Source organism: Rhinolophus sinicus, linkage group LG10 (genome assembly GCF_036562045.2).
Source record: "Rhinolophus sinicus isolate RSC01 linkage group LG10, ASM3656204v1, whole genome shotgun sequence".
In the NCBI taxonomy this organism is placed as follows: domain Eukaryota; kingdom Metazoa; phylum Chordata; class Mammalia; order Chiroptera; family Rhinolophidae; genus Rhinolophus; species Rhinolophus sinicus.
This window is the reverse complement of record NC_133759.1, coordinates 31,370,634-31,396,799: the sequence shown is the minus strand read 5'-3', so window position 1 is coordinate 31,396,799 and position 26,166 is coordinate 31,370,634. Positions and strand designations below refer to the sequence as shown.

General features: G+C 38.1%; 1 protein-coding gene and 1 pseudogene across 8 annotated transcripts in view; one reads left to right on the top strand and one right to left on the bottom strand.

Moving 5' to 3' along the window:
- NEK11 (NIMA related kinase 11) overlaps positions 1-26,166 on the bottom strand; it is a 192,279-nt gene that overhangs the window by 122,487 nt on the left and 43,626 nt on the right. For all 8 annotated transcript variants that reach the window (XM_074312832.1, XM_019725963.2, XM_074312833.1 and 5 more), the window contains 3 exons: positions 12,789-12,907; positions 3,144-3,208; positions 2,056-2,182 (listed from right to left, as the gene is read on the bottom strand). In XM_074312832.1, the coding sequence (XP_074168933.1) occupies positions 2,056-2,182; positions 3,144-3,208; positions 12,789-12,907 (311 nt within the window). The remainder of the gene's footprint in view (positions 1-2,055; positions 2,183-3,143; positions 3,209-12,788; positions 12,908-26,166) is intronic.
- LOC109444535 (protein BEX1) lies at positions 22,625-23,218 on the top strand (annotated as a pseudogene).

Here is a 26,166-nt window from a genome sequence, read left to right as displayed (position 1 = left end):
TAATCATTCTCTGTTATTCTTTCCACTTTAGATTTGGCAGTGGAAATTTCATTACCCAATAAGCGTGTTTTAATTCAGATATAACAAGGGTAATTACTAAATGCAAAATAAAGTGGTTATTTGGAGTCAGGATAACTGTAAATCCTTAGCTTGTATTTGCTGAATAGCTAATAATCTCCACAAGGAGACTGACCTAATGCTTGCAAAAAATATATACTAAAATTCTGCATTCTTATATTTGGGAGATTTTGGCTTTTTTAAGTTTTGCCTTAGTCAAATAAAGTTAGTTTTGACTTAGTTAGATATCATTTTTGTAAGCCTAAAACACTGTAGCAAAAACCTATAATTCTTCATGCAATACAAGGAGCAATTTTTAAAAAAAGCAGACACTCAATTTAGACAAAAAGACACTATGCTTTACTCTTCTCTCTGTGGATTCTGTTGCCTAAGTTTCCTAGGAGACGTACGTTTGATTTGGCAAGCAGATGTAGACACATGTCAAAAAGAACTAGCTTTCTTGCTACATGTAATTCCAAAGGCTTCAATGATGGGCTTCATAAATTAATTTACTCTTAATTCAAATGATATAAGGTAATATCATCTTGAAATACAATGTAATCTCAAATCATGAAGAAATTATATATTTAAATCTATTTTTAAATGTCCATAATAATTTTTAAAACTTAAGTGTGAAGAGAGATATAGGTATGTAACTTAAATTCAATCCAAAACCCAAGACTGATTCTTCTCAATCTGGAGAAAGGTACTCCAATAAGAACAAGAAAACTTCTACAGGGTAGGAATCCTATCACTTTTGATATTTTACCTAAGGCCTTGACACGATCATCGGCAAAGAGTAGATGCTCAATAAAACAAAACGTAAAGAAACTCATTCTTCTGAAGATACCTTTGTGTTTTTGTCTATTCGTTTTTGGTTTTGTTTTGGATGGGCTAGAGGAAGGCTGTGATAGAGGAAGATGATAAGTGAGTTGGAAAAGGTCACCAGGGCAAAAACAAGCTAACAAGGAAAAAACCCACTGAAGAACCTAGAAATGAATAATCACAAGAGAGCACTGGTGATGATGGGGATATGCCACAGCCAGACCTTATCCTGCCAGTGTTCTCTCCCACTTGGGCACCAGAACAACAGCAAGAGTAATGACCCTAATGAGAATCCCAAGGCATTTCCTCTGTTGTCCTTACTTTGTCCATAACTTTCTTCTTTATCCTCTTGAGAAGAATGAAGTAGGCACAATCTTTCACATGGTTCATCTTTGAAAGCTCAGAATTACTTAGGTTATTTACATACAATAACTATTGACGTAATTAACAAGCTCTCAGCTAGTTTGCCCTTTCAACACTTAACAAGCCACAAATTATGGAAGATTCCTCTTCAAAGGAAAACAAAATTTCCCCAAATAGAATCTGTTGCTCACCGTAGAATACAATTTTCCACATGGCTTCTGCACTGAGATTTAAACTGGTTCCATGACGAGGAAGGAGAAATTTCTTTGATACAAGAGCTCAGAGAAACTGAAAAATCTCAGATGCATCTATCACTGAAACCCCAGAAATTTTTAAATTTAAGTTTATTCTTAAAGCTAGTATCTTTAAAAATTCTTAAAAACAACAAGAAGAAAAAGATAAAGAGTAGCTATACGTTCTCCCACAGGTGGACGTTAACCTTAAGAGAAAATAAGGCACAGTGTTTAGGATTACAAATGCTTTATTTAGTAGGCTAGCAGAAACCTATCAAAATTTACATTTATGATACATTAAGAACCTTCCCTTGTGATTCGAGAAGAAAAACTCAAAACCAACCAATTTATCTATGAATAAAGAGACGTTCTGAAATCAATTTAATGGAATCTATCAAGTTCCAAATCCAAAAACCTTCTTTTACTCTGGTCACACAATGACTCGTATTGCAAAGAACAAAATGAGTAGATGCAGTAAGTAAATGAGCCTAAAACCAGATGCATTATTCTTTCAGGGCAGCAGATGGACTAGCCCACTCACCAATAAGTCATCTGGACTAGCCCACTGCCCACTCACCAGATGTCTGACTTTGTGTCGTAGCCTTGGTGTTTCAGAGCCTCTGGACTCATATAATGGGGTGTTCCAGTTAAAGTGGTGGCTAGATCACAGGTTCCCATGAGGAGTCGAGACACTCCAAAATCCCCTTGAAATAATAATTAATTTTTATGAATATTTTAAAACAATGAAAATCAGCCCTGAAAATTAACAACTAAGTATCTAATTTGACAATTCTAACATGCAATGCGTTCATAGCATTTTAAAGGGAAGAAAAATGATGTATTTAAAATTACACAATGCTGGTAAATAGCTTTAAAAAAAATAAGTCTTATATGAGAAAGAAGACTTTGAGCTAGTTAAGCTAATTATGTAAACCAAAACTTTTCATTTCTGGAATTGTGAAGAACCAGCTACTTGAAACAAAAAATTTCAAGTCTGACTAACAACAAACAGAATGATTTTGGAAGGGCTGAATATAATGACTTGCAATTTCAACTGAGAGGGGAGAGTTTGTTCTTCATTTACAATAAAGAACAAATTTTAAATAAAAGCCTTTTCAGGAACATGACTATAAAAGTTTGAATCCACCAGCTTCTCTCTACTTGCCTACCTAGTTGCATGCTTTTATGTCTTCCCTCTCTAAGAACATCTTGCATGTAAATTAAACAATCCAATAATTGTTATGAGTGGAGGTACAGTTCTGAAGGAGAACTAAAGGTTAACAAAGCCATTATATCAACATTTTGATTACCAGTGATAACTGCTAATCGCTTAAGTGGGGGAAAACCTGTAGTAATTAATCAGATTAGCAAAACAAGTCTAACCGCTTGCAAAGTGGATGGCATGGAGTAGAAACTGAAAACATATTAGTTGAATCTACAAAGGATGTAGCAAACGTCTTATATCTCAATTTATATCAGATAATCAGAAATAAAATAATTTGGTTTTATTGACCCCAACCAAATAAGAACAAAAATTTGAGAAGTTAAAATAAACCAGTGATTACTCTAACACTTCTAGGCACTATATAGTTCAACTTGATATGTCGATAACATCTAGAATATACTGTTTAATGATTCTGGAATACATACTTTAAAAAATCTTACCAATTTTAAGTTGATTATTTTTCAGAAATACATTCTTTGATTTCAAGTCCCGATGAAGTATCCTCCTACAAAAAGGCAAAAGAGGATATAAAATTTCATGCAAAATGCAAAATTTTTAAATCATAATAGAAATACCATGTTTCCCCGAAAATAAGACCTAGCCAGCCAATCAGCTCTAATGCATCTTTTGGAGCAAAAATTAATATAAGACCCGGTATTATATTATATTATATTATATTATATTATATTATATTATATTATACCTGTTCTTGTTTTACTCTAATATAATTTTACTTACATTAATTTTTGCTCCAAAAGATGCATTAGAGCTGATTGGCTGGGTAGGTCAGACCCTTCTGACCCCTGCTGTTGGCTGCATCAAGGACAGCCTAGCATTTGGAGTTCTCCGTTTTCAGCATCCTATTCTACCTTTTTATACATCTGTAAGAAATGGCCTGACAAAGCATTTTTTTCCAGTTGGTTAATTTAATCATATGAACAATCTAATGAAGGATTAAACATTTAGTTATATATTTGGAGTACCTTTTAAAAGGGGGAAAAAAAGCCTCAAGAATTCATTTACAAGCCAAAAACATCTGGGCCAAGAAACTGTCATATCTCTGTTGTAGCCAATATAGCACTTGCTTTATCTTAAATGCAGCACATGTTTCTTCCTCTGTGTCGCTGCTTATATTAAAATGCCTTCCTTTGTCATCCCTGCCTCTCAGAATTCTATCTGTCCTTCAAGATTGTACTGAATATAAACCTCATGTACCTCCTTAGAGTCCCCTACCTTCTTTCTTCCAAAGATGCTGCCCCCTGAGGTATTGGAAGTCAATCCGTCACTTGCCAGGGAATGCCCAACTCTCTGGCTCCTGCCACATCTGGACTAGAATGAAACACCATACCACAGGATATGGAATCTAGCATCCCAAGTGGCAATGTAAGAAACTAGATGATGTAACCTGGAAGTGCAAAGGAGTTAACTCCCGTGGGGTGAATCAGTGAGAAATAGGAGGATAAAGAAGATAAGTAAATAAATGTCCCCTCCTTTCTCTTCCCAAGGCACACAGCCCATGTGCCTATAAGGCGTGCACATATGCCTGCCATGCAAACTGCTGCTGTCTCTCCCCAGCTCTTCGTGAAGTGACGGCCAGTACAATAACACACGGCTTCATTTTGCTTCACATCCTTTCCTTGCTTCAATTTGCCCTCATTCTCACCACCCTGGGTCTCTACCTCCCAAGGAAGGCATCAGCATTTCTTTCTTTCTGTTTTTTTTTTTTTTTTAATTACAGTTTACTGGGGTGATAATTATTAGTAAAGTTACATAGGTTTCAGGTGTACAGTTCTGTAGTACATCACCTATATATCTCATTGTGTGTTAACCACCCAGAGTCGGTTCTCTTTCCATCACCATATCAGCATTTCAATCCTTGCCCCAGGCTGTTTCCTATAGGCCCAAGCTAAGAAAAGAATCCCTGCCTATCCCTTTCTCCTAATTCCTAGTCACCATTCCTACTATCATGAGCAAGTTAGACATGCTCTCCCACTTCTGTTCTTCTTTTGACACCATGTTCTACAGTTGCCCAACCACTTTTGCAAAAGTATAAGCTCTCCAAGGCCCATATCTCACTTGCCTGTACTATCTCTTATAACACTGTAGACATTTAATAAAATTGGTAAGTTGAACTTAATTGCATCCTTGGGTTTATATGTCCTTAAACTTTTCAAACTATTTTTGATTGACATCTTTCCAAAATGGATTATATAAATCCCTGACAAAGGACATTGCTAACAACTCATGGTTCCAATAGGCATCGATCAGTATGGCGTATCTAATCACCAGACCTAAATAGGAGACCCCAGTCTAGGAACAGTATTCCTGACACTGAAGCTGGAAACAGAGATGTAGCTTCATAAAATGAACATCTGCTCTTGAATCCCCAACTTTAAAACCACTCATGGCTCTCCACTGCTTCCAGAATAGAGTCTAAAATCCTATACACGGCTTACCAGACACTGCGAGACCTGGCCCTACCAGTGCCTCCATCGGCCTCAGCAATCACTCAGGCCAGGTCTATGAGTACATCATCTTTTTCTCTTCCACACAGTTCTTTTGTCATGGTACAAAAATCAATAAATGTGTATTAATTTTAGAAAGCACTATCCTTGGCAAAAAGATGAATACCACCTTGGGGGCTCATTCATTAATCCAAAAAAATAATAAGTGCCAACTACATGCTATGTGCTATACTATATAATGTGAGAAATATATAAACATTCACAAGAAAAGGCCATATATCCCATAATGCTTACAATCAGGTTGGAGAGATAAAAGAAAAATACACAAATCTATAATAGATGGCGGAAGGGAACCCAGCCATCATCACTTTATTAAAAATTATTTATAATTATAAATGGTTACCAATCTTTACCAGGTCATACGGAAATTTCTCTCCCAACAAATGATTACACTTATGTACAAAATCGTACTATTATTAGTTAACACCATAAATAAATATGAGGTATAAAAATAATTTTTTTAACCAGTACAATTAGTGATAATACAGGCCTCATGACGTCAGGACAATGGTCAAACCTCCGCCTTCCAGAGCAAAGCTGCAAATCATTACTGAGAGCAGGGCCAAAGCAAAGCCAATCAGAGTCCATCCACTTCACTCCATAGGAGACAAATGGATACACACTCAAAAAGGGAATGGAATCTGAATTGTATATAAAGCGAAGAATTAGGGATGATGGCAGGAGTTTCTTCTAATTCAAATAATCTTTACCCTCTTTAAGGCGTCAGAGAATTCGATAGGAATAAGCATGCTTTTAAGAGTGAAGAGGAAAGAATAAAACTGAACAACATAGTCTGGGCCACTTCATCTTAGGACAAACAACCCCCGGTGCTAAAATCTAAAGCAGTATGCTACTATTTTTATGCCCTATCTGCAGATGAAGATATCAACACCTAGAAAGGCTGAGTAATTTGCCCCAGGTCATACAGGCTGTGAGTACAAACCGGTCTGTTTGGCTGTACAAACCACTATTCCCACGTATGTCTGTTTCACTCATGGCAGATGTCAATAGTGTATGTTGATTTTCAAAAAGTATCCTTGGTACAAAGATAAATACCGTTTAGTGAGGGCTCATTTGTTAATAATTTAAAAAAAAAGAACAATAGAAAATTGCATTTCATCAATATTCTCTCCTGCCTTCTCATATTCCAACGTCTACAGCAGGGCTGTGCATGAGTATGTTGTTGACTACTTACTGGTTAAAATGAAAACAATTATATTTAACTACAGAGGGTGAAACAAAATCTGGCCGCCTCGATGCCCGCCCGTGGAGTGCCCCTGGTAGGGCCGGTGGTACCTGGTAGGCCTGCTAGTGCCTCCCCAGAGGCCACGCCCCTACTCTTCTCCCTCACCGTCAGAACCCCAGGAGCCCTGGGGAGGCTGGGCCCTCCTCAGCCCTGGCTGGTAAGGGCAGTGTGGGGACTGGGATGTGAATATGGAGGAAAGTGCAGGAAATAAACTGAGGTACTCTCTTTTCCTTTTGGGGTGACTGGTTTAGATATGTGGTGGGACAAAATTCTGGCCAACGTTAAAGTATAATTTTCAAAAGGGTAAATATCATGAAAACATAAAATGAACACATGCCAAGGATTTTATTCAACTCATTCATTAACAAGGGAACTAGTAAGATGTTAAAACTGAGTCAAAGAATGTTTGACAAACTAGGGTGTTTATAGGAAGATATGATTGTTATTCATGCCCAATAGGGCCGTACACCACATCCCCAGGGTATCTGTTCCACTGAAAAGAAATTATTTGCATCTCTTACAGACAAAAATGTTCAAGTTAAGCTCTGCCTCTTCAGAGTTATAAAATAGCACAGATGATAGAAAGTTAAGTCTGGCACTGCACTGAAAGAATACCCAGTAATCTCTTTTACCTTTTCTAAGTTTTGGAAATGTTTTTAACATCAATGAGACATAAGGGAAGTCTGCTGGAAGCTTGCAGGAAATACTCCCCCACTCTTATAAAAGACGAACAGAAGAGGATGATATATGCCCCTTTTAGCTCGTCTGGCCTTTGGTTACTGCTGTATGAAGACGTGATATGTGGTAGTGCTGCAGTCATCCTGGTAACCAGGAAAGAACAAGCTTGATTACAAAAGCCAACCATGCTGAGAATGGGAATACAGAGATAGAAAGAACCTGAACCCCTAAGGGTACCACTGAGCCACCAGAGTTAACCATCCTTCTTGAATACTTCTTTTTAGGTGAGACAGTGAATTTTTTTTTTTATTGTTTAAGCTGCTTCTGTTAGTTGCACTTAAAAGCATCTTAGGTTGATTCACTTAGTCCTTGCAGCTGTTGATTATAGATTCAAGGAGCAGGTACTGGGTCTCTTTCAGCTACAAGTACCCAGGAAGTCAGAGTCTAAGGGTTTAGAATTTGGAATAGTGAGCTAGAGAGGTGACCAGGGGACTGGCCACTATGAACTTGGAATAAGTAATACATTCAAGAGAAATTTACCTGAAGACTAGACAAGTAGAAGATGAGCTACAGATAATAATACATTAGCAGCCCTCACATATATAAATATGTAAATAAGTAAAGCAGCACTGGATTTTAAGAAAAAAGTTAATGTTAGAAAGAGGTTATGAGACATAATTGGCTGGCACTATGGTAATGGAATAATAAATTCTATGCAACAGAGCAGCTAATTTAAAAGTATAATTTATTGACTTTGGGGTTAGAGTAAGCAAAAAATAGTTCCACCAACAAACTCTTATCACACACTTGATTAACACCCTTTCCTTTGGAGTATATGAACATCAAATCCGAGAAATAACAAGGTGACTGGTAATATAGGCAACTTATATAAAATCACTCTTCTAAAAAGCTCACAGTAGCTCTCTATCTATTACCTCATACGTTCCACACCATAGCACCAGGAGTGGTGGTAGGTCCTTCTCATTGCTAAGTTTCATTATGCCCAAGAGAATTAAGCGACCTGATTAAGATTAGATGACAGTTGTGGTCAAATACATGCAGAGCTCCTGCCTCTGTCTCCTCGAGCAGGACATTTTCTACATCCTCCAGCCATCGGGACCAACCAGAGTAAAGAACAGTCTGTGGCAGCAGAGAGAGCAGGTGTTTCTCACCTCCCAGCCTGAGGTAGGACTGTGGAGCAGCTACGGACAGTGTAACCTTCATCTCTCCGTCAGCCCTTATCTGAATAGTTTCTGACACATCACTCCCTTCCCTACAGATCAGTCCTTCGTCTGGGGGTCTCAGGGTGGATTGCGAACGCTTCTTGCTGAAGGTGCTGGCACATGCAATGACTCCTTGGTGATGCACGGCCCAGACAGCTTTGTTGCTAGTCAGCCATGCAGCCTCTCTCTCCTAGACTCAGGGGCACCTGTCTGGCTTCCTCACCTGTGCTGTGGGCCCTCATGACCATGAGGAGCCCTCTGTGTTGTAGTCAGGTCCTCTCCAATATAACTATTGACAACACAGTAGCAGTCATCTACACCCGGCGTGGGGGTGGGGTCTCCTTGAAGAAAGTGACCTCAGGACATCCTTAAGAAGTGGGAACCAGACAAAAGCAGGAATCTCCAGTAACACCACAGATATCACAACTTCCCTTTGCATTTGCATCTTCAAACCTAGGGCAGCATCCCTCCACTTCCTGACATACTTACTGACCTGTATTCACAAGTAGGCCTTTTCCCTGGGAGCTTCACAACATTAAAAATAAATTCCTCATGCCACCTTTCAGGGAATATTTAGCCATTTGCACAATACTGGCTGGGGAAATGTGTGGGCTTTTAGGTGAGGCGGCAACGCCCCTGCCCTGGTCTCCATTCCACTGTGAAAGCACGAAAATCAGCAAGGCCTTTGGGTAACCAGCAAATGGGCTCTCTGTACAGAGGCTGCTCTGTCTGTTATCTTAAAAAATCTAGACTAATTGAACATGCCATTCAACAGAAATGAGTTTGAGGGGAGTTGTTTGTTTTGTTTTGTTTTGTGGTTTCTGTGTTAGCACTGGGAGCAAAAACAAAAGATGAACAAGACATTATCAGCTCCCAGGGAGTTCCCGTATGCCCAATTCTATTCTGCTGTGGCATCGAGAGATGATGTTTCAAAACTAGACAATTAATTGGAACAAAGAGAAGAAAGGCTACAGGACTGCACTTTCAGAGAGGGTACAGTTCTAGCTTTGTCCAAGGTTCCACAGTCCGTCAAATATTGGACCAGCCTATGGATGCTTGGGAGAGATGGTAATGAGCCTCAGAACACAAACAGCAGGAATGAGTTTAGTGCCATATTCTCTAGGTAGCCTTTAGTGAACTGTTAGCTTTTTACATTATTCTTTACAGGTGTCTATGCCATATGTCGATGAAATCATTCTCTTGGATTTAAATTGCTTTAAAAACAGATAATTAAGATAGTTTATTTACTATAGGAAACATATTTTAGATCTATAGAAAATAAACATTGAAAAAGAACACAAGTGAAAAGATTATATATTTATGGTCAGGAATAACATACAGCATTTCTCCATTTAAAAACTATTCTGGAGATTGGATCAAGACGGAGCTACCTTCCTCCCCTTTCCACCCCAAATTCCCAGAAACATGAGGAACTTTACAAGAGAAAATTCATAATAGTGCCAGGAAACAATAGTCATATATGGGTAAGAGTTTTCAGAAAAGCTCTGCAAGAAAGCAAAAAGAGGAGCCCCAAACCTAGAACATATGGAAGATTGCTGCCTCTCAACATCCTTCGACCCACAGCAGCGACCAGCTCAAAATGTGCCCCGTGTGGATTTTCTCACTTCCCCATCCCACTCTGTCCCCATTTCATAGCTTCTGCTTCCTGAGATCACCTCCTAGATAATGTTCTTATACCCAAGTTTTTGAGTCAAGGCTCAGATCCTGGAGGAACCTAAACAGCAGATAAGTCTTAGTGTTTTCCCAAGATCTAGGGCCTCACTTCTACTTCTCTCTCTCTCTCTCTCTCTCTCTCTCTCTCTCTCTCAGATATCTCTCATATATATATATACATATATACATATATATATGTAATATATATATATATATCTATATCTATATCTATATCTATATCTATATCTATATATATATATATATATATATATATATATAAATTACAAAGATGGTTTTATATATAATCATCTTTGTAATTTACCACCCAGATGAAGATATAGAACATTTCCAACATCCCAGAAGATTTCTTTGTGTCCCTTCCAGTTAAAACTCCCAAAGTTAATCCCTATTCTGACTCACCATAGAGTAACTTTGCTTGTTTTTGACCTAATATAAATGGAGTCATATAGTTTGAATTTTTTTTCATCTGGGTTTTCACCCAACATCATGTCTCTGAGATTCTTCCGCATCATGCATACCAATTGTGTGTTCTTTTTTTACTGCAGAGTAGTATTACATTGCATGAATATACCGCAATTTATTGAACCATTCTATTGTAAACAGACATTTATTAGTGTTTTGATCGCTACAAATAAGGCTTCTATGGATATTTTTGTATATGTCTTTTGTTGGACATAGATACTCATTTCTCATCTGAGGAATAGAATTACTGGGTCACAGGATATGTGAATGTTCAGCTTTTGGAGGTACTATCAAACATTTTTCCTAAATGGTTATACCAATTTACACCCTAACAGCAATGTAAGAGGCTTTCTGTAGCTCCACATCCTTGACAACACTTGTTATTGTCAAGAGCTTTTTTTAGCCCTTCTGGTGGTCCTCATTTCTACAATGAATTACAACCAAAAAACAACAACATTTATATAGGGCTTAACTATTTGCACACTTTTTAAATGTGTAAAATCTCAATGCATATTCCCTACAGCCTTGTAAGTAAGGAAGGAAGAATCCCCATATTATCCCTATTTTATAGATGAGGAAACAAAGGCTCAGAGAGGTTAAGCAACTTACCCAGGCCATAATACAGTACATAGTTGAGAATCACAATCTTATATATCCACCATGATACATGGTTTATAGTTATTTAGGTACAAGTTTTATCTCTGGTACTTTACTAACAGCTCTTTGAAGTTAGGCCATTTAAAAAATGTATCACTATTTAACAAAGGAATAAATAAACTTAAATATAAAATTGAAATTACAATAATTAGTTTTAATAGCATAATAAGAAATATCATCATTTGTTATCTGAATCACAAAGGATGGTATTTCAGATTCACAGATACACAAATTTAAACATTTAGCCTTATTTAATGACTTTCTTGGAATGTTGAAAGATTTGGAAAAAAATTTAAATCCTCTCTTTGAAGGATTATTTTAAATTCACTTATTTTAACTAGTAGTAAGTAGACCCACATGTATCAAAAATATTTGGATTCCTAAATGAATAAGATTTCAGTTTCCTATTTTGCACACAGAATGCCAAAGTTGGCATCTTTATATGTGTTGTTTTCCTTATGTATAAGCCAATAAATATGCCACGGAATGGTAAAAAATAAAATAAAACAAATAGCAATATAAACTCTATGTATACCGATGTCCTACATGCAACAGCTTTGGGTTTATTAAAAGATTATTTGATATTCTTTTATCATGATCTCTTAGGATAGTTTTACATCAATCAAAAGGTTGTTATGAGTTGTCAGTAAGCCAATACAGATTATTGTCAATAAGTCAGTGGCTACCTGTATCATGGAGCATGTGTTTTAAAAGATACATGGCAAAGCACAGAATAATCCAATTATTTTTATGCAATCAGATACTACAAATGGCACATTTAAGCTATCTGACTTCCATGGATTGCCAGACCTTGGTGTACCTATAAATTTTCATTTTTGTTTAAGAAGAATGTTACTACATGTTCCTAAATTGAAAGCTAACATGGACATCTCATAGTATCTACTTTTATTTACATATGTTCATCGTTTCGAATGTGTTCATACCATTTTATGGGTCTATAAAACATTTAACATCTAAAACGTCTTACTTTTGACCTGTATAAAAAATAATTAAAAGTTTTAAAATACATTTTTGAGGCCCAGATTGTAAATACAAATTATATAGACAATTGAACTCATAAAACATACTTTGACCTTCTTTATCAGCTATTTCACATCCAAAATGACTTTGGGTCTAAGTACTTATCTCTCTGAGGCCAAAGAATATCTTCTTAGCTCATCTTGGGAAGTGAACACATAGCTAAATGTGCACTGACACACTCAAGGCGAACATGCAATTCATTTGTAGCATCCTAGGGTATTTATAGCTCAAGCTTGCTGTAACATATAAGAAATGCATAGCATGCTAAAGAGATCTGAGAGATGATCAGATATAGGGGAATGTGCTTAATACAAGCTTCTGTTTTGTATTAAAGGCCAACTTGGTTTCTAGAACAACAACCAAAAGCTATTCAAGTAAATCTTCTAGATACAATCATTCAAAATGTTTCCTCACACAAAAGCGTATTATAGATGTTTAGCTATAGTCACTTACCGTTTGGGCCTGTTTCCTTCTCATTCTATCCCCCAAAATTCATTTTTTAAGTTCAGACATGACTGTTAAAAAGAAATTCTGTCCCCCAGTAGCAAATGAACATACCTTTCATGCATGTAGTCAACTCCCAACAACAGCTGGATAAACCACTCTATTATTTGACTTTCTAGAAAGGTTTTTCCAGCTTCTTTATATTCCTGAATTCTGTAGTCCAGGTCTCGGCCCTGAAACAAAACAGCATCATTCTTCATATGTTTTTCAGTTAAGATTTTAAAATCAAGTTCTCTCAACAATGGTTAATACACAGCAGTCACTGTTTATCATAAGAAAGTGAGGACATACTGCCACTCTGTAACTATCACTGACAAAGGTTTTCTCCTTGACCAAACTCTAGCCAGGCTCCTCTGAGCCTTCTTCTCGACTGGGCCTCAACCTTGTCCTATAAAGACTTGAACAAATACTAACCTATTTCTAACAGCTCAAGGCCACATCTCTAGGGAGACCCTCGTACCCCTGAAAGTCCCTGCCTTAGAAAACTCAGGGCTGCCAGAAGAACCTTCTGTTTGTTCCAGCCCACCTCAAGATAGTGCCCCTGTCTCCGGGTGTCCTGGGAGAGTAGCAGCCTGAGGTTGGATAAGCAGCAATTAGCAAACTCAGACATACATGGACCAACCCCCTTACTGCTTTTTGTGCTTTTTCACTTCCCTGACTCTGCTCAGCCCCCGCTGTTTCCCCCTCCCCCATTCTATCTTTACACCATCCAGTCACCTCTGCACATAGCAGAATGGACTCAGCTTTTTCCCCCACTGTCAGTAGTGACTGAAGAAACTCTGTTTTCACCGCTTCAGGCAATGTATTGCTGCGTTTATCTTTCACACCACTCAAGGACAAATCTATTATAAAAGGGTTTTTTAAATTATGTTAGCTAAATATTACCTACAAATGTATTTTTATTACATTTTGTTATATTACATATTTATATGCACCCACCTAAAACTAGGAATAACTTTGCTTATGCTTAGAGTTGTATATAACTGCAGAACACTTACATATATACAAATTAAAAATATAAAGCCAATAAAATTCAAATTAGTGATATTAACTTAATATCAAGTAATAATGTTTCAGTGAAATGAAATTGGTGCTTCCATTGTGCATACAGTACTGGCTGCTGGAGTACAGTTCTTTTCAGACAAACACGTGCTTTCCTTTATTTAGCTACAGCAAAACTTTCAGGAATGTGGACTGTTGATTCATGTGAGGTCCCAATACATCACTTAAACATTTAGTCAATCTCTGTCCTACCACTCACTGGTAATAGGTTAAAGAATAATAGTTGGTGCCAAAAATGAATCATGATCATAAACGAAAGACAACTAAAATTGCCTGGCGGAGTAAAATATAAGACTCCTCCCAATTATGCTTATATACAAGTAAATGTATTTCAACTACCATAGAAATGAAAACAAACAATGTTAAATTCTCCTAGAGAACCCCTATATCTCATCCCTTTTACCTTAAAACACTGAGACTTTAGAGACAACTTGAGAAGAGTTCCTCTGAAGAAAATGAGGTAAATACACCTATGTTTGCTCTTTGGGGGATGCCGACACAGGCCCCGTGGGGAGAGGAGACGCAAGTGCCACATCCGTAAGGAACATAGGAGCACAAGAGCCAGACATTAAGCTACTCACAGACTATTCCTGACAGAGTCGGCACATTAGATGCAGAGGAGAAGCTTTGATAGGCAATGCAACAATCAAAGGGAATCATAATGTTTCTATAAGTTGCACTAAGCATTTTTTGATATTAGATTATAACATCCTGTGAAGTAGACACAAAAGCCCTTCAGATGAAAGGTGAGTTATAAATATATATATTTTCCATTCCCAGTTTTCCTTTTCTATCCAAGGGGATTCTAACAAAACTTTCTCCCCCACAGAAAAAGAACAAAAATTTTAAACAAAAAACAAGATCTACTTTCAATAGCACATTAGACTCTCTGAATGCAATAAAACATCTCCAGTGGCAGAAAGATAATAATCTACATGTTGTCCTCTCCTTCCTGAACAGAGGAGGAGTGACGGGAAGGAGGGAGGGAGGGAGGGAGGGAAGGAAGGAAGGAAGGAAGGAAGGAAGGAAGGAAGGAAGGAAGAAAGGAAGGAAGGGAAGGAGGGAAGGAAGGAGGAAGGAAGGAGGGAGGGAAGGAAGGAGGAAGGGAGAGAGGGAGGGAAGGAATAAAAAGAAAAAAGAAAAAAAAAAAACCTTGCCTTAAAGAAATATCAATGAAGCTGTCTGCTTCAACCTAATATTTCTTACTTTAGGAAGGTGACACATAAGTACAGTTGTCCTTATAAAAATGGTCTTTGCATATGCAGAGCACACACCCTGGGTGACATTTATTGTTAGTCTGACAATCACCTGCTTATGCTCTCTTCTAAAGTAGCAAGTAGAAGTTGCTTGTCTGTTTCCTGCATTGATATTAAATGTCTGCACAATTTCTTGTGACTAAATAAATAATATATAGACTATTGAAAAATAAATAGGGCCTTCTTTAATGGTAGCTCAAAGAACCATGTCAAAAGGAGATATACAAACTCCCTCTTGCTCTCTGGGTAGAACCATAAAAAGAAGGAATGCATTAGTTCCTGGTATTAAGAACTAGAATGCCAAAAGATTAAATTAATCAGAGAGCTGGATCTCATCTTCAAGTTACTCCCTTACAATTTCCATTTTTCATGTTTATCGCCAAGAAAAACTGTTTGTTTTGTGTTTACTTTGATGTTAGCTTCTAAGCCTTGATGTTAACTTCTAAGGTTTTGAAAATTTGTAACCCAAAATGTACTACTGGATGGATTAATGAATGGTATCTTCTCTTCCCTACCTCACCCCAGTTAGCCAATATCAGATTGACTTTGAAATGCCAAGACCTTGAAGAAATGAAAAACAACTCAAATACAGTATCTAAGCTCTATATTTGATTGCCATTAAAAACGATTTAAAAAAAATTAATTTATGGTTTTTTTTGAGTCATTAACAGAAGCACTTGCAACCAGTTTAAAGGACAAAGTAGAGCCTTCTCAGAAAGCTGAATACAATGAAACTGCAATGTTCAGAGCATTTACAAGGGACGGATTTTAGGGCTAGAGGAGCTCGAAAAACTGTTCTGCCCTACTTGTTCATTTTAAACTGAAAAAGCTACCCTTTATTAATTTACTTGGTTGACATCTTACAATGCTGTTCCTTCACACTTTACATCTCTTCTTAAAAAAGTTTCTAATACATCCTTACAGAAGACCTCAAATGTTAGCATGCATAAGAGTCATCCAAGTTGCTTGTTTAAAATGTATATTCCTGGGCCATATCAACAAAGACTCTGATTCAATAAATCTAGAGAGGACCAAGGAATCTGTCTTGTTTTAACAAGCATGCTAAGTAGCTCTGGACCAGGTGGTCCATGGACCACACTTTAAGAAAACCCTGCTTGATAATAATACAAATGGGCCATATACTTAATATTGTACCCATCAATGGAAATACTTTGTCCAATAGTTTAAAAAAACTCCAAAGGCAAAATATGTATCGGGAAAGTCAGGATTGAATAAGAATCATTTTATAATGACATATTTTTAAAGCCTGTGACATTATTTAGGAGACACCAATAAATGTTGAACTTGAAGATATTTCCTCAGAGTTTTGGAAATTCACTGTAATGGAGTGCATAAAAAGTGGGGGAAAAGTCAAGCCATGTTATGCACTTAAAAGCAAAATAAGAAAATCTAGTTTCTAAATAGTTACTAAAGAGTGCCATGTTGTATCATGTCTGATAACATAAATGAACATTCCTGGGTTTAGTTGTTATTTTTTTTCAAATTAGTTTCGAGTTAATGTTCTTCTTGCTGAGGCAAAAGTGCATGAATAAGAATAAAATGTCAGAACTCATTTTTATCTTAAGAAATGATGTGAAAGAACTCTTTCATCTATAAATCACTGGGTTTTTTTTGTTGTTTTGTTTTTAAAAACTACTTGAAGTAGGTTATTCTGATCCTATTTTTGAACACTTATATTTATATGAAGTCATATGTCAGTTAAAGCCATATCCCAAATGCCATAAGTTCTACTGGGTTTATGAATTGCTTTATATTAGTGCATTAGTACCCTTCTTTTAAATGAAATTAGTTTTGCTTTTCAATTTTTACATTAGCAATTTTAAGTAAAAATAAGTGGCCTTACTTGTTAAATTTTTTGTTAAAAGGTTAAAATATTTCCTAATTTAAACAAAGAAAGCAAATGGAACAAATAAAATGACTTTAATTTTGGTACTTATAAAAATCATGAACAGATCAGGTTAGCTGTATAAAAACATCAGACATATTATTTATAGTCTTTCATAACTGAATCAAGTCTAGACCCATAGAACTGGCACAGCATAAATTCAGGGCGGCCTACCTACTCCAGGATGGAGCTGCCCAGGAAAACCAGAGGACCCTGGTGGAACCCACCTCTCCAAAGATAATGCCCAATTCCCTCAATTAGCAGCAATTTCAGCAAAGCGGGCCACTGAAGACAACCCTGATGGCGTTACAGACTGAATGTCTGTGTGCCCCAAAATGGACATATTGAAATTCTAACCCCCCCACACACACACAGTGTGATACTATTAGGACGTGGGCCCTTTGAGAGGTGATTAGATCATGAGGGTGGAGCCCTCAAGAATGGGATCAGTGGCCTTATACAAGAGACCCCAGAGAGCTCCCTCACCCCTTCCGCCATGAGAGGTGACACAGCAAGAAAATGGCCATCTATGCACCAGGAATCGGGCCTATACCAGACACCGAATCTGCCGGTGCCTTGACCTCAGACCTCCAGCCTCCAGAACTGTGAGAAAGAGATTTATTTTGTTTATAAGCCATCCAGTCTATGGCTATGTTGCTGCAGTGGCCTGACTAGACTAAGACAGACGGACACTAATCAATGTCACAATGATCTCTAGCTTAAGAGTGTTTCTCATCCATAAACAACCACCTCTGAGCGGTGACGGCCCCAGCACTCTAAGCAATGGCTTTGGAGGACAGAAAAGAGCTTATCTGTAACTGTAGACCCAACACACATCAGTTGGAAGTTATGAGGACTCTCTGAGAGCTAGTAAGCCAGGAGGCCACATGTTACTGCTAAATTCACTTGCAAAAAGAGTCTACTGACACCCACTAGGGTTTCAAGACTGTAAAACTCAACCGACCTGCTTGGTTTATTTAAACAGTTTAACATAAACAAGGAACATAAGAGAATGTTCCAGTTTTCTATTTTATAGAACAAACAGATCCTTAGCAAGTACTGGCCTGAAAGTTGCTCTCAGACCCCTTAGTGTCTAAGAATTTGCATGTTTCTTCCTTCTGGGATGAATCTTCATGCTAAAGGCTGCGAGTCAAAAACTCAAAGAGGTAAAAATTAACTGGCCTTCTATAAAATAACTGGAAAGGGTGAATGGGAATAGCAATAAAATAATGAAATATTATCACAACAACTTCCATTGACAGTCTCCCAGGTGCAAAGCTCTGATAGCCACTTTTTCAACATTCATTATTTCAAATCCCTATAAAAAGCTGAAAACAAAATAGGTGCTGTTACGTTATGTTAAGATCAGGAAAAATGTCAGAGAAATGAAATACCTTGCTCAAGAAAATGGACAAAGATTTGAACAGAACTTAATGTGATGCCAAAATCTACACAATTTCCACTCTTTGAAACCCTATCTAGTCTCCTACTGAGAAAATAAAATGATTAATAATATCATCATCGCATTAAAATATGTATGCGTGTGCAAATTGATATACATGTGTTTCTGCTTATGTATATCATATAAATGGAGCTAAAGATACAGACTATAAGTGAGAATAAGCCAAGAAAAGGAGCAGCTTTCATGTACAACATGTAACGTGCATCGTGAGACGATCACCACAGTCAAGCTGATTGACAAAGCCAATACTTCACATCGTTACCTTTGATTGTGTATGTGGTGAGAGCACTTGAGATCTACTCTCTTAGCAAATTTCAGATGTACAGTGCAATACTGGTAACTATGGTCACCATGCTGTACATTAGATCCCCAGAACTTGTCCATCTTATAACCAAAAGTTTTGGTTCTATATTTGGCATAATTCACATAGTCAGGCTTGATTGAAATGTGGCTGCATTGAAATTTGTTTTTTGTTTAGGGCTACCATTTGAAACATGTTTGGTTAACATTGTTGATATGAACAATAAAACAACCAATGTCTGCTAATTCATATCCATGTAGAAGTAGATAATTACAGGCTTGAGCAGGTAGGAATCGTGGATTATTTGGTTCATTCTATTACCTATTAAGGAGGGAATTAAAGCAATCCAAGGAAAAAGGAAAAAAAGAGCAGCTTTCCCAGTACCCCTGGTCCTGATCCTGCCCTGGATGAAATTCAACATTCCAGCCATGTGATTGTCAGAAATATCACTCCACCTTTCTGGGGTCCTGTTTCCTCATCTCTAAAATAGAATTAATAGATAAGAATCCACTTCGCCTTGAAAAAGGATGGCAGCATGCTAGGAGGATACAGAGCCAACTGAAGGAGCCCCAAGAGCTGAGGCTGGAACAATATGAGCAACAAAATAAATAATGACAGTACTGAGTTATAACCCATAGAATAAAATAAATATCCATGTGTCCATTTTGATATAAATAAATAATTGAATAAATATATAAATGGAGGAGAAGGAAGAGTAGGACAGCTCTTCCTTATAGGAGACTCCCAATTAGTAAATGTAGAAAGAATGGGGGAAATACATAATCACCATTAGGCAAATATCACAGTAAATAGTGATCCAGGCCACCTCCACTGAAAGATGCTAAAATCAGTGGGTGAAAGTTTGAGGGGAAGCAGATTATTAGCATAGTCTCAAATTATCTTCCCCAAGATATTTATTTATTACTAAAAGGAAAATAGTAACTTTACAGTGGAAAAATCCAGTATACACAACCTTAATCAAATAATCAGTTAACATCATCAGTAATAAGATATACTAACATCACGTACCCTCTCTTATGATGCACTGAGAAGGGCATTGCCCAGAATACATACCTTCAATCTAATCAGGAGAAAACATCAGACAAACCCAAACTGAGAGGCATTCTACAAACTAACTTACCAATAGTCATTAAAAGTGTCAAGGTTATAAAAACAAGGCAGGAAAGGGAAACTGTCACAGATTAGAGGAGAGTAAGGAGATACAACAATTAAATGCAATGTCGGATCCTAGATCAGATCCTGGAGTGGACAAAAGACACTAGAGGGGAAACTGGTAAAATATTAATATACTGGTTTTGATAATTGTTCTATGGATCTATAAGTCGTTAACATTAGGCAATGTGGTTAACTGCAAGCACGTTACAATTAAAGGTGAAGTATTAGGTTCTTAAATCATGGTCTATGCTTTCCTATTTCTGAGCCTTTTATCACATTAGTCCCTTTAACTGAAATGTCCTTGCCCCATATCCCTTGGCCAAATCCTTCTCATGCTTCAAATGTAATGCCAGCGCCTCTATGGTTCCCGTAGCCTGCAGTTATTTCTCTTCTGCTCTGACCTCCCATAACACTTTAACCACACCCTTCCCTCAGCACTTACCATGTCCCCCTTGAGTTTTAGCCATAGATGGTATTCGTTCATCCTACCACACAGTTTCATTAAAGAAATATTATACTATCTCTGTTGTCCCACACCGGGCCTGGAATTGTCTCTGACACAGAGCTGGGGCTCAATAATGGCTTTTGGAAAGATCCTTGATTACTGTTGCCTTTGTGAACTTCAAACTCATAAGGAGCCAGCAAATAATCTAGAATTCCGATTTATTCATATACAGTGAGAACTAGAACTGCCAGTACCACAGGGAGCTCATGTCGGCTTAGCCAGCAGGTGTTTTTCCTGTTAGAAAAGACATGTGGGGAGCTGAACTGGAAGCAGAAGTTTGCTCAGGGAGCAAGGAGAACAACATGGACAATTTTCCTGAATAATAGTACCATGCTACGTAGCCTGAGCATCTCACCACCACGGCTAGACCTCCCTGTGCCCAGGTCTGGGTGCCACCGTTGCTCAGGTCTCCATAAACACTGACAAAGTTTTCCTTTACGATTCTCTTTTGTTGCCACACTAAGCCTTCTTCTTTTTTTTTTTTTTCTTTTGGCAGTTCTCAGCCCTGGCAGCACATCAGAATCACCCAATCACCCAGAGCTATCAAAAATCCTGATGTCTGGGCCATATCTCAGATCAATTAAATCAGACTTTCTGGAGGTGGGCCTCAGGTCTTGGGATTTTGAAAGCTCTCCAGGTGATTGTAATGTAGAGCTAAGTTTAAGCACTACCATTATACTGATATAATTTTTATTGAGCTATGTTAATATCACTGATCAGGAAATAGACAAGTCCAACCTTTGAACAATCAGCTCTAATGCGTCTTTTGGAGCAAAAATTAATATAAGACCCGGTCTTATTTTACTATAAGACCGGGACTTATAATATAATATAATATAATATAATATAATATAATATAATATAATATAATATATAAGACCGGGTATAATATAAGACTGGGTCTAATATAATATAATATAATATAGTATATAAGACCGGGTCTAATATAAGACTGGGTCTAATATAATATAATATAATATAATATAATATAATAATACCAGGTCTTATATTAATTTTTGTTCCAAAAGATGCATTAGAGCTGATTGTCTGACTAGGTCTTATTTTTGGGGAAACAAGGTAGTCATGTTCTCTCTCTCCTGAAGATATATGATCTCACCCACTCTCTGTTTTGTCTACTAACTTCACACCCAGGTGTCTGGGGATGCCTCATCCTAACACAAATGGAAAACTTCCAGTCAGTATCTCACAGGTCTCCAGTGCAGTGCATTGTTAGGTGAACCAGCAAACTAAGGTAAGACAAAATGCTTTTAACATATATGACAGGTAGAAGGATTCAATATTTTATCTTTTACCATCAGTGTTTGACAGAAATGAGAAGGGGGGCAGCTGGAAGCAAGTGGTAAAGAATTTGTCAGAAAAAATAAAATGTCCTGAGTGCTAATTTCTTTATGGCTCACTATGTGGGTCCATGATGTGATACAAAAATGAATCAGAGAAAGATCAATCCCACACGTTTGGGAGTCTGAGAGGGTTTATACCATGTATAATGTGCTGAGTGCCACATGAGATAAAATGCTATGCAAGGGCGCTCGGGTGGGGAATGATTTCCAGCAAAGAGATTATGGGAGTCTTTGTAGGGGAGGCGGCATTTCAGCTGGGCCTGGAAGGATGGATAGGATTTGGAGACGTGGGGCTAGGAGGACATTCTGAAAGGAAACGGCCCAAGCACAGATGAAGAGGTGTCAGACTGCAGAGGATGGGCAGGGAACAGCAAGTAGTTGCACTTCCAGGGGAGAATACACATAGAAGATGGCAGTATTTGAAATATTCTGCCATTTTCATAGCATTAGAACTATTTCCCCTCGAACATTTCGTTAGATCTTAAGAGGAAGTTGTGAAAGTTGGGTTGTTTGCTTTTGACACTCATAATCTGATGTGATGTGTCTAAGGTGTTGGGTGGTGGATATAGCTAGTGGGCTCATACATGCATTTGTATGTTTCAATCTTGCAAGGCCCCAAATTACAGAAGAGGAAACTTGGAGACAAAAAACAAACAAACAAACAAAAAAACCCCAAGTATTTAAATGATGATACAGTATTTTTCTATGAGGCGCAAATTTGGCCATCAGCCATTTCCAGTATTATTATTTTACCTCCAGAGAAAGAGAACGGCAGTCGTCGCTCCTGTCGGGTGCCAGCTTCCCCACTGCCCTGCGCACCGCTGGCCGCTATCAGGCCCTGGGAAAACTGAGCAGGTCTGTATGTCTGCTGCAAGTGTCCCACGGCGCACGCACACTCGCCATGAGAATCGAGAGGAGGAGATAGCAAGGATAGGCCCAGCATCAAAGGAGGAGCAAGTGGCAAAAAATATCAACGTGGAAAATATCAACCAAGAAAATGGAAAACAAGGATGAAAAGGGGCAAGACGCTAACAGGGGAGAGCCCTTGGCCCTCCCTCCCTTTGGAATCTGGAGAAGATAGTGTGCCCAGAGAAAATCGTAGGCGGTTCCGTGGTAGGCAGTGCAGATGGGATGTGATTCAGAAGTGTGGAGAGCCACAGGTAAGGACGGGAGAAGAGCATTTGGAGAGGATTGGGGAGGAGACGCAACAAGTCATGCAAATGGCGAGGAAAAAGCAACTGAGTCATAGTCTGCGGGCAGTTAGCACTGACCCCCGTCACCTTGACCATCACGATGAGTTTTGCCTTATGCCTTGAATCCTTATGTTTTCCCTGAAGTTAATAAGGGAACACCTGCCTTCTAAACATACACGTTCATAATGTACCTTTGTTGTAAACCTTTTGATGTCACTTGTTCCCGGTGGGTATCTTTACCAGCGTCTAGTTGAATGCTGTGTTTTTCAAAGTCTGTAAGGTTTTGTTAGCAGGAGAATTGTAACTATTATGTGGAAAGATGCATATTATATTTTGTGAAGTTAATAAGGCAGCTTTTAAAAAGCAAATAATAATAATAATAATTGAAAAAATAAAAATAAATAAAAAGGCATTAATGCCAGGCTTGTGGGAATTAAGAGCACATTTGGGGGTCTGAAGATGAGAAATATCTTTTGGCAACAAGAACGAAGAGATCCCCACACGTCATTCCTGGGGAGCCAAGGAAGTGGCAGCCTGACAGCTCAGCGCTGCATGCAGCCCTGGAAGCCCCGCAGCTGTTCTGGGACCTGCGGGGCCGTCACCATGGCAACACCCCTTCTGGGAGAGCAACTCAGCCCTTGGAAACCACCAGCATTGAAAAATTAACACAGATGATCCGGGATTGGATTCAGCAGGAGAAAAAAGAAATTCTTATAGAAATGTCCTTTCTAGGGACATAATTGGGACAAATGGGCTAAATTTAACTATGAATTGTGGATTAGATGGGTTCTTCTCAAACTTTAGCATGCTTGGGACTCACCTGGTGAGCTCTGTCAAAATATTTTGCTAGATTCCATCCCCAGAATTTCTGACTTAGTATCGCTGGGGTGGAGGCTAAGAATCTGTATTTCTCACAGACAATAGTTTAGTGGTTACCAGAGGGTAAGGGGGGTGGGGGGTGGGAGATGAGGGTAAGGGGGATCAAATATATGGTGATGGAAGGAGAACTGACTCTGGGTGGTGAGCACACAATGGGATTTATAGATGATGTAATACAGAATTGTACACCTGAAATCTATGTAATTTTATTAACAATTGTCACCCCAATAAATTAAAAAAAAAAAAAAGAATCTGTATTTCTGACAAGTTCCCAAGTGACGTTGATGCTGCTGGTGTGGGCTCACAGTGAGAACCACTGCATTCCATACTAGCATTGGACCAGTGTTAATTTCCTGATTTTCATCATTGTACGGCAGTTATGTAAGAAAACGTCTTCAGTCTTAGAAAATACAGCATTTAGGACAAAGAGACATCATGTCTGAACTTACTCTCAAATGGTTCAGGAAATATAGATAGATGATAGATACATAGATAGGTAATAAAATAAATAAATAGAATGATAAGGCAAATATTGGAAAAAGGTAACAATTAGGAAATCAGGACGAAGGATACATTGGAGTTCATTGTTATTCTTATAACCTTCCAGGTAGATTAAAATTTTTAAAAATTAATACAGGGAAAGAAAGTTATCGCTTATCATTTAGATTTGACCAATCCAGTAGCCGCCACTAGCTACACATGGTTATTAAATTTTAAATTAATTAAAATGAAATGAAATTTAACATTGAGCTCCTCAATCACACTTAGCCACACTTCATCAAGTGCTAAAGATTCATGTGCAACTAGTGCCTACTATAGTGAACGGCACAAATAGAGAACATTTCCATCATCCCAGAAAGTGCTTTGGACAGTACTGACCACAGTGAACAATATTTTAAGACTAGAAAACAGTCTTTGGAAAATTCAGTGCCAAAAACAGCAGTAGAAGTAGCAGTTATTGTCATAGCAGTAGGAGTGAGTTGTTGCCCACATAAAACAATTTATTCATTGTTTTGAGACTAAAGGAAGAAAAACGGTTAAATTACAACTGATGGATCATAGTGGTTTTACATAGATTAGCGACATAATTGCCAGAGTAGCTCTTCACTATCACTACTTTGCACACCTCATCATTTGATTGATTTTCTTAACAATCCACTGGATGGAGAAGTAAACATTGAAATGTCCTGGTTCTTCCTCTTCCTCCTCCTCCCCCTCCTCCTCCTTGTCTTCCTCCTCCTCTTCCTGCTTGTTTTCCTACAAGCAGAGGAGGGGCGGGACCCGGATGGGGAAGCACCCAGCAAGGCTGAGCTCAGGAGGCTGCCCTGAAGAGGAATAGTCTTCAAGCCTTTGAGACTTGGAGTATCTCAGCCTTTCAGATATTTTAACTTGGCTACTGGTTTCATTTTCGATGATACACCAGTTGACGTGTAAAGCAGGCAAGGTTGGTTTTTGTTGTTATCCCTACTCCTTTCAAGCTGCTTCTCCTTCTGCCTCTTTTCTGTGTCTCGAACACATAGCACCCTCTTGTTGTTCAAAGATTCTGACCCAAATAGGCCTGCCTTCTACTCTAAAGAGCATCTCCTTTCTTCCCAGCATCATTTGTTTTGGGTCACAGCAACACCCAGGTTATGAACTAAATACACTTTAGAATATGTATAGAACCAAATTCTTCCAAGTTGCATTTGGCTACGCTAGCTCTCAGAATGTTCTGGGAGATACTTTCGGAGCAATGTCATCTTTGGATTATATGTTCTATTTCTGTGAAAAATGTCGTTGGTAGTTTGATAGGAATTGCGTTGACTATGTGTATTGCCTTAGGCAGTATGGACATTTTAACTATATTAATTCTTCCTATCCAGCAATGTCATCTTTGGATATTCTCTTGCTCACCCAACTCTTGTAACTCCCCTCTACCTAGCCTCTCAGGAGTAAATGCACATATCCACATTACAGACACACCTTGTCAACTCCCCCCTCTGGCACCTTTCTAAGCAGTCTTATACTCACTTGGGATCAATAAAATGCACAGCTATTATCACCTGGAGAGAAAGTGGAGTGTCAGGGAAAACTGAAGCCATAAATCACCAATTAATAAACATGAAGGATTTCCACGGGTAAAATGAGCCATATTTGCATTTCGAATTTCTATTGGGGAAACTGAGCCATAGAGATAGAACCTAGAACTCAAGAGATGTATCTCTGCTTTGTGCAGGCCTCTGTTATGGTATTTAAATGTCCATCTAAGCACTGAACTATTGAAGGAGGTTTGGGGCATGCCCCTGCACAAGAAAAAGATATTAAAAGCTTTATATTCATTCTGAGTTTTCC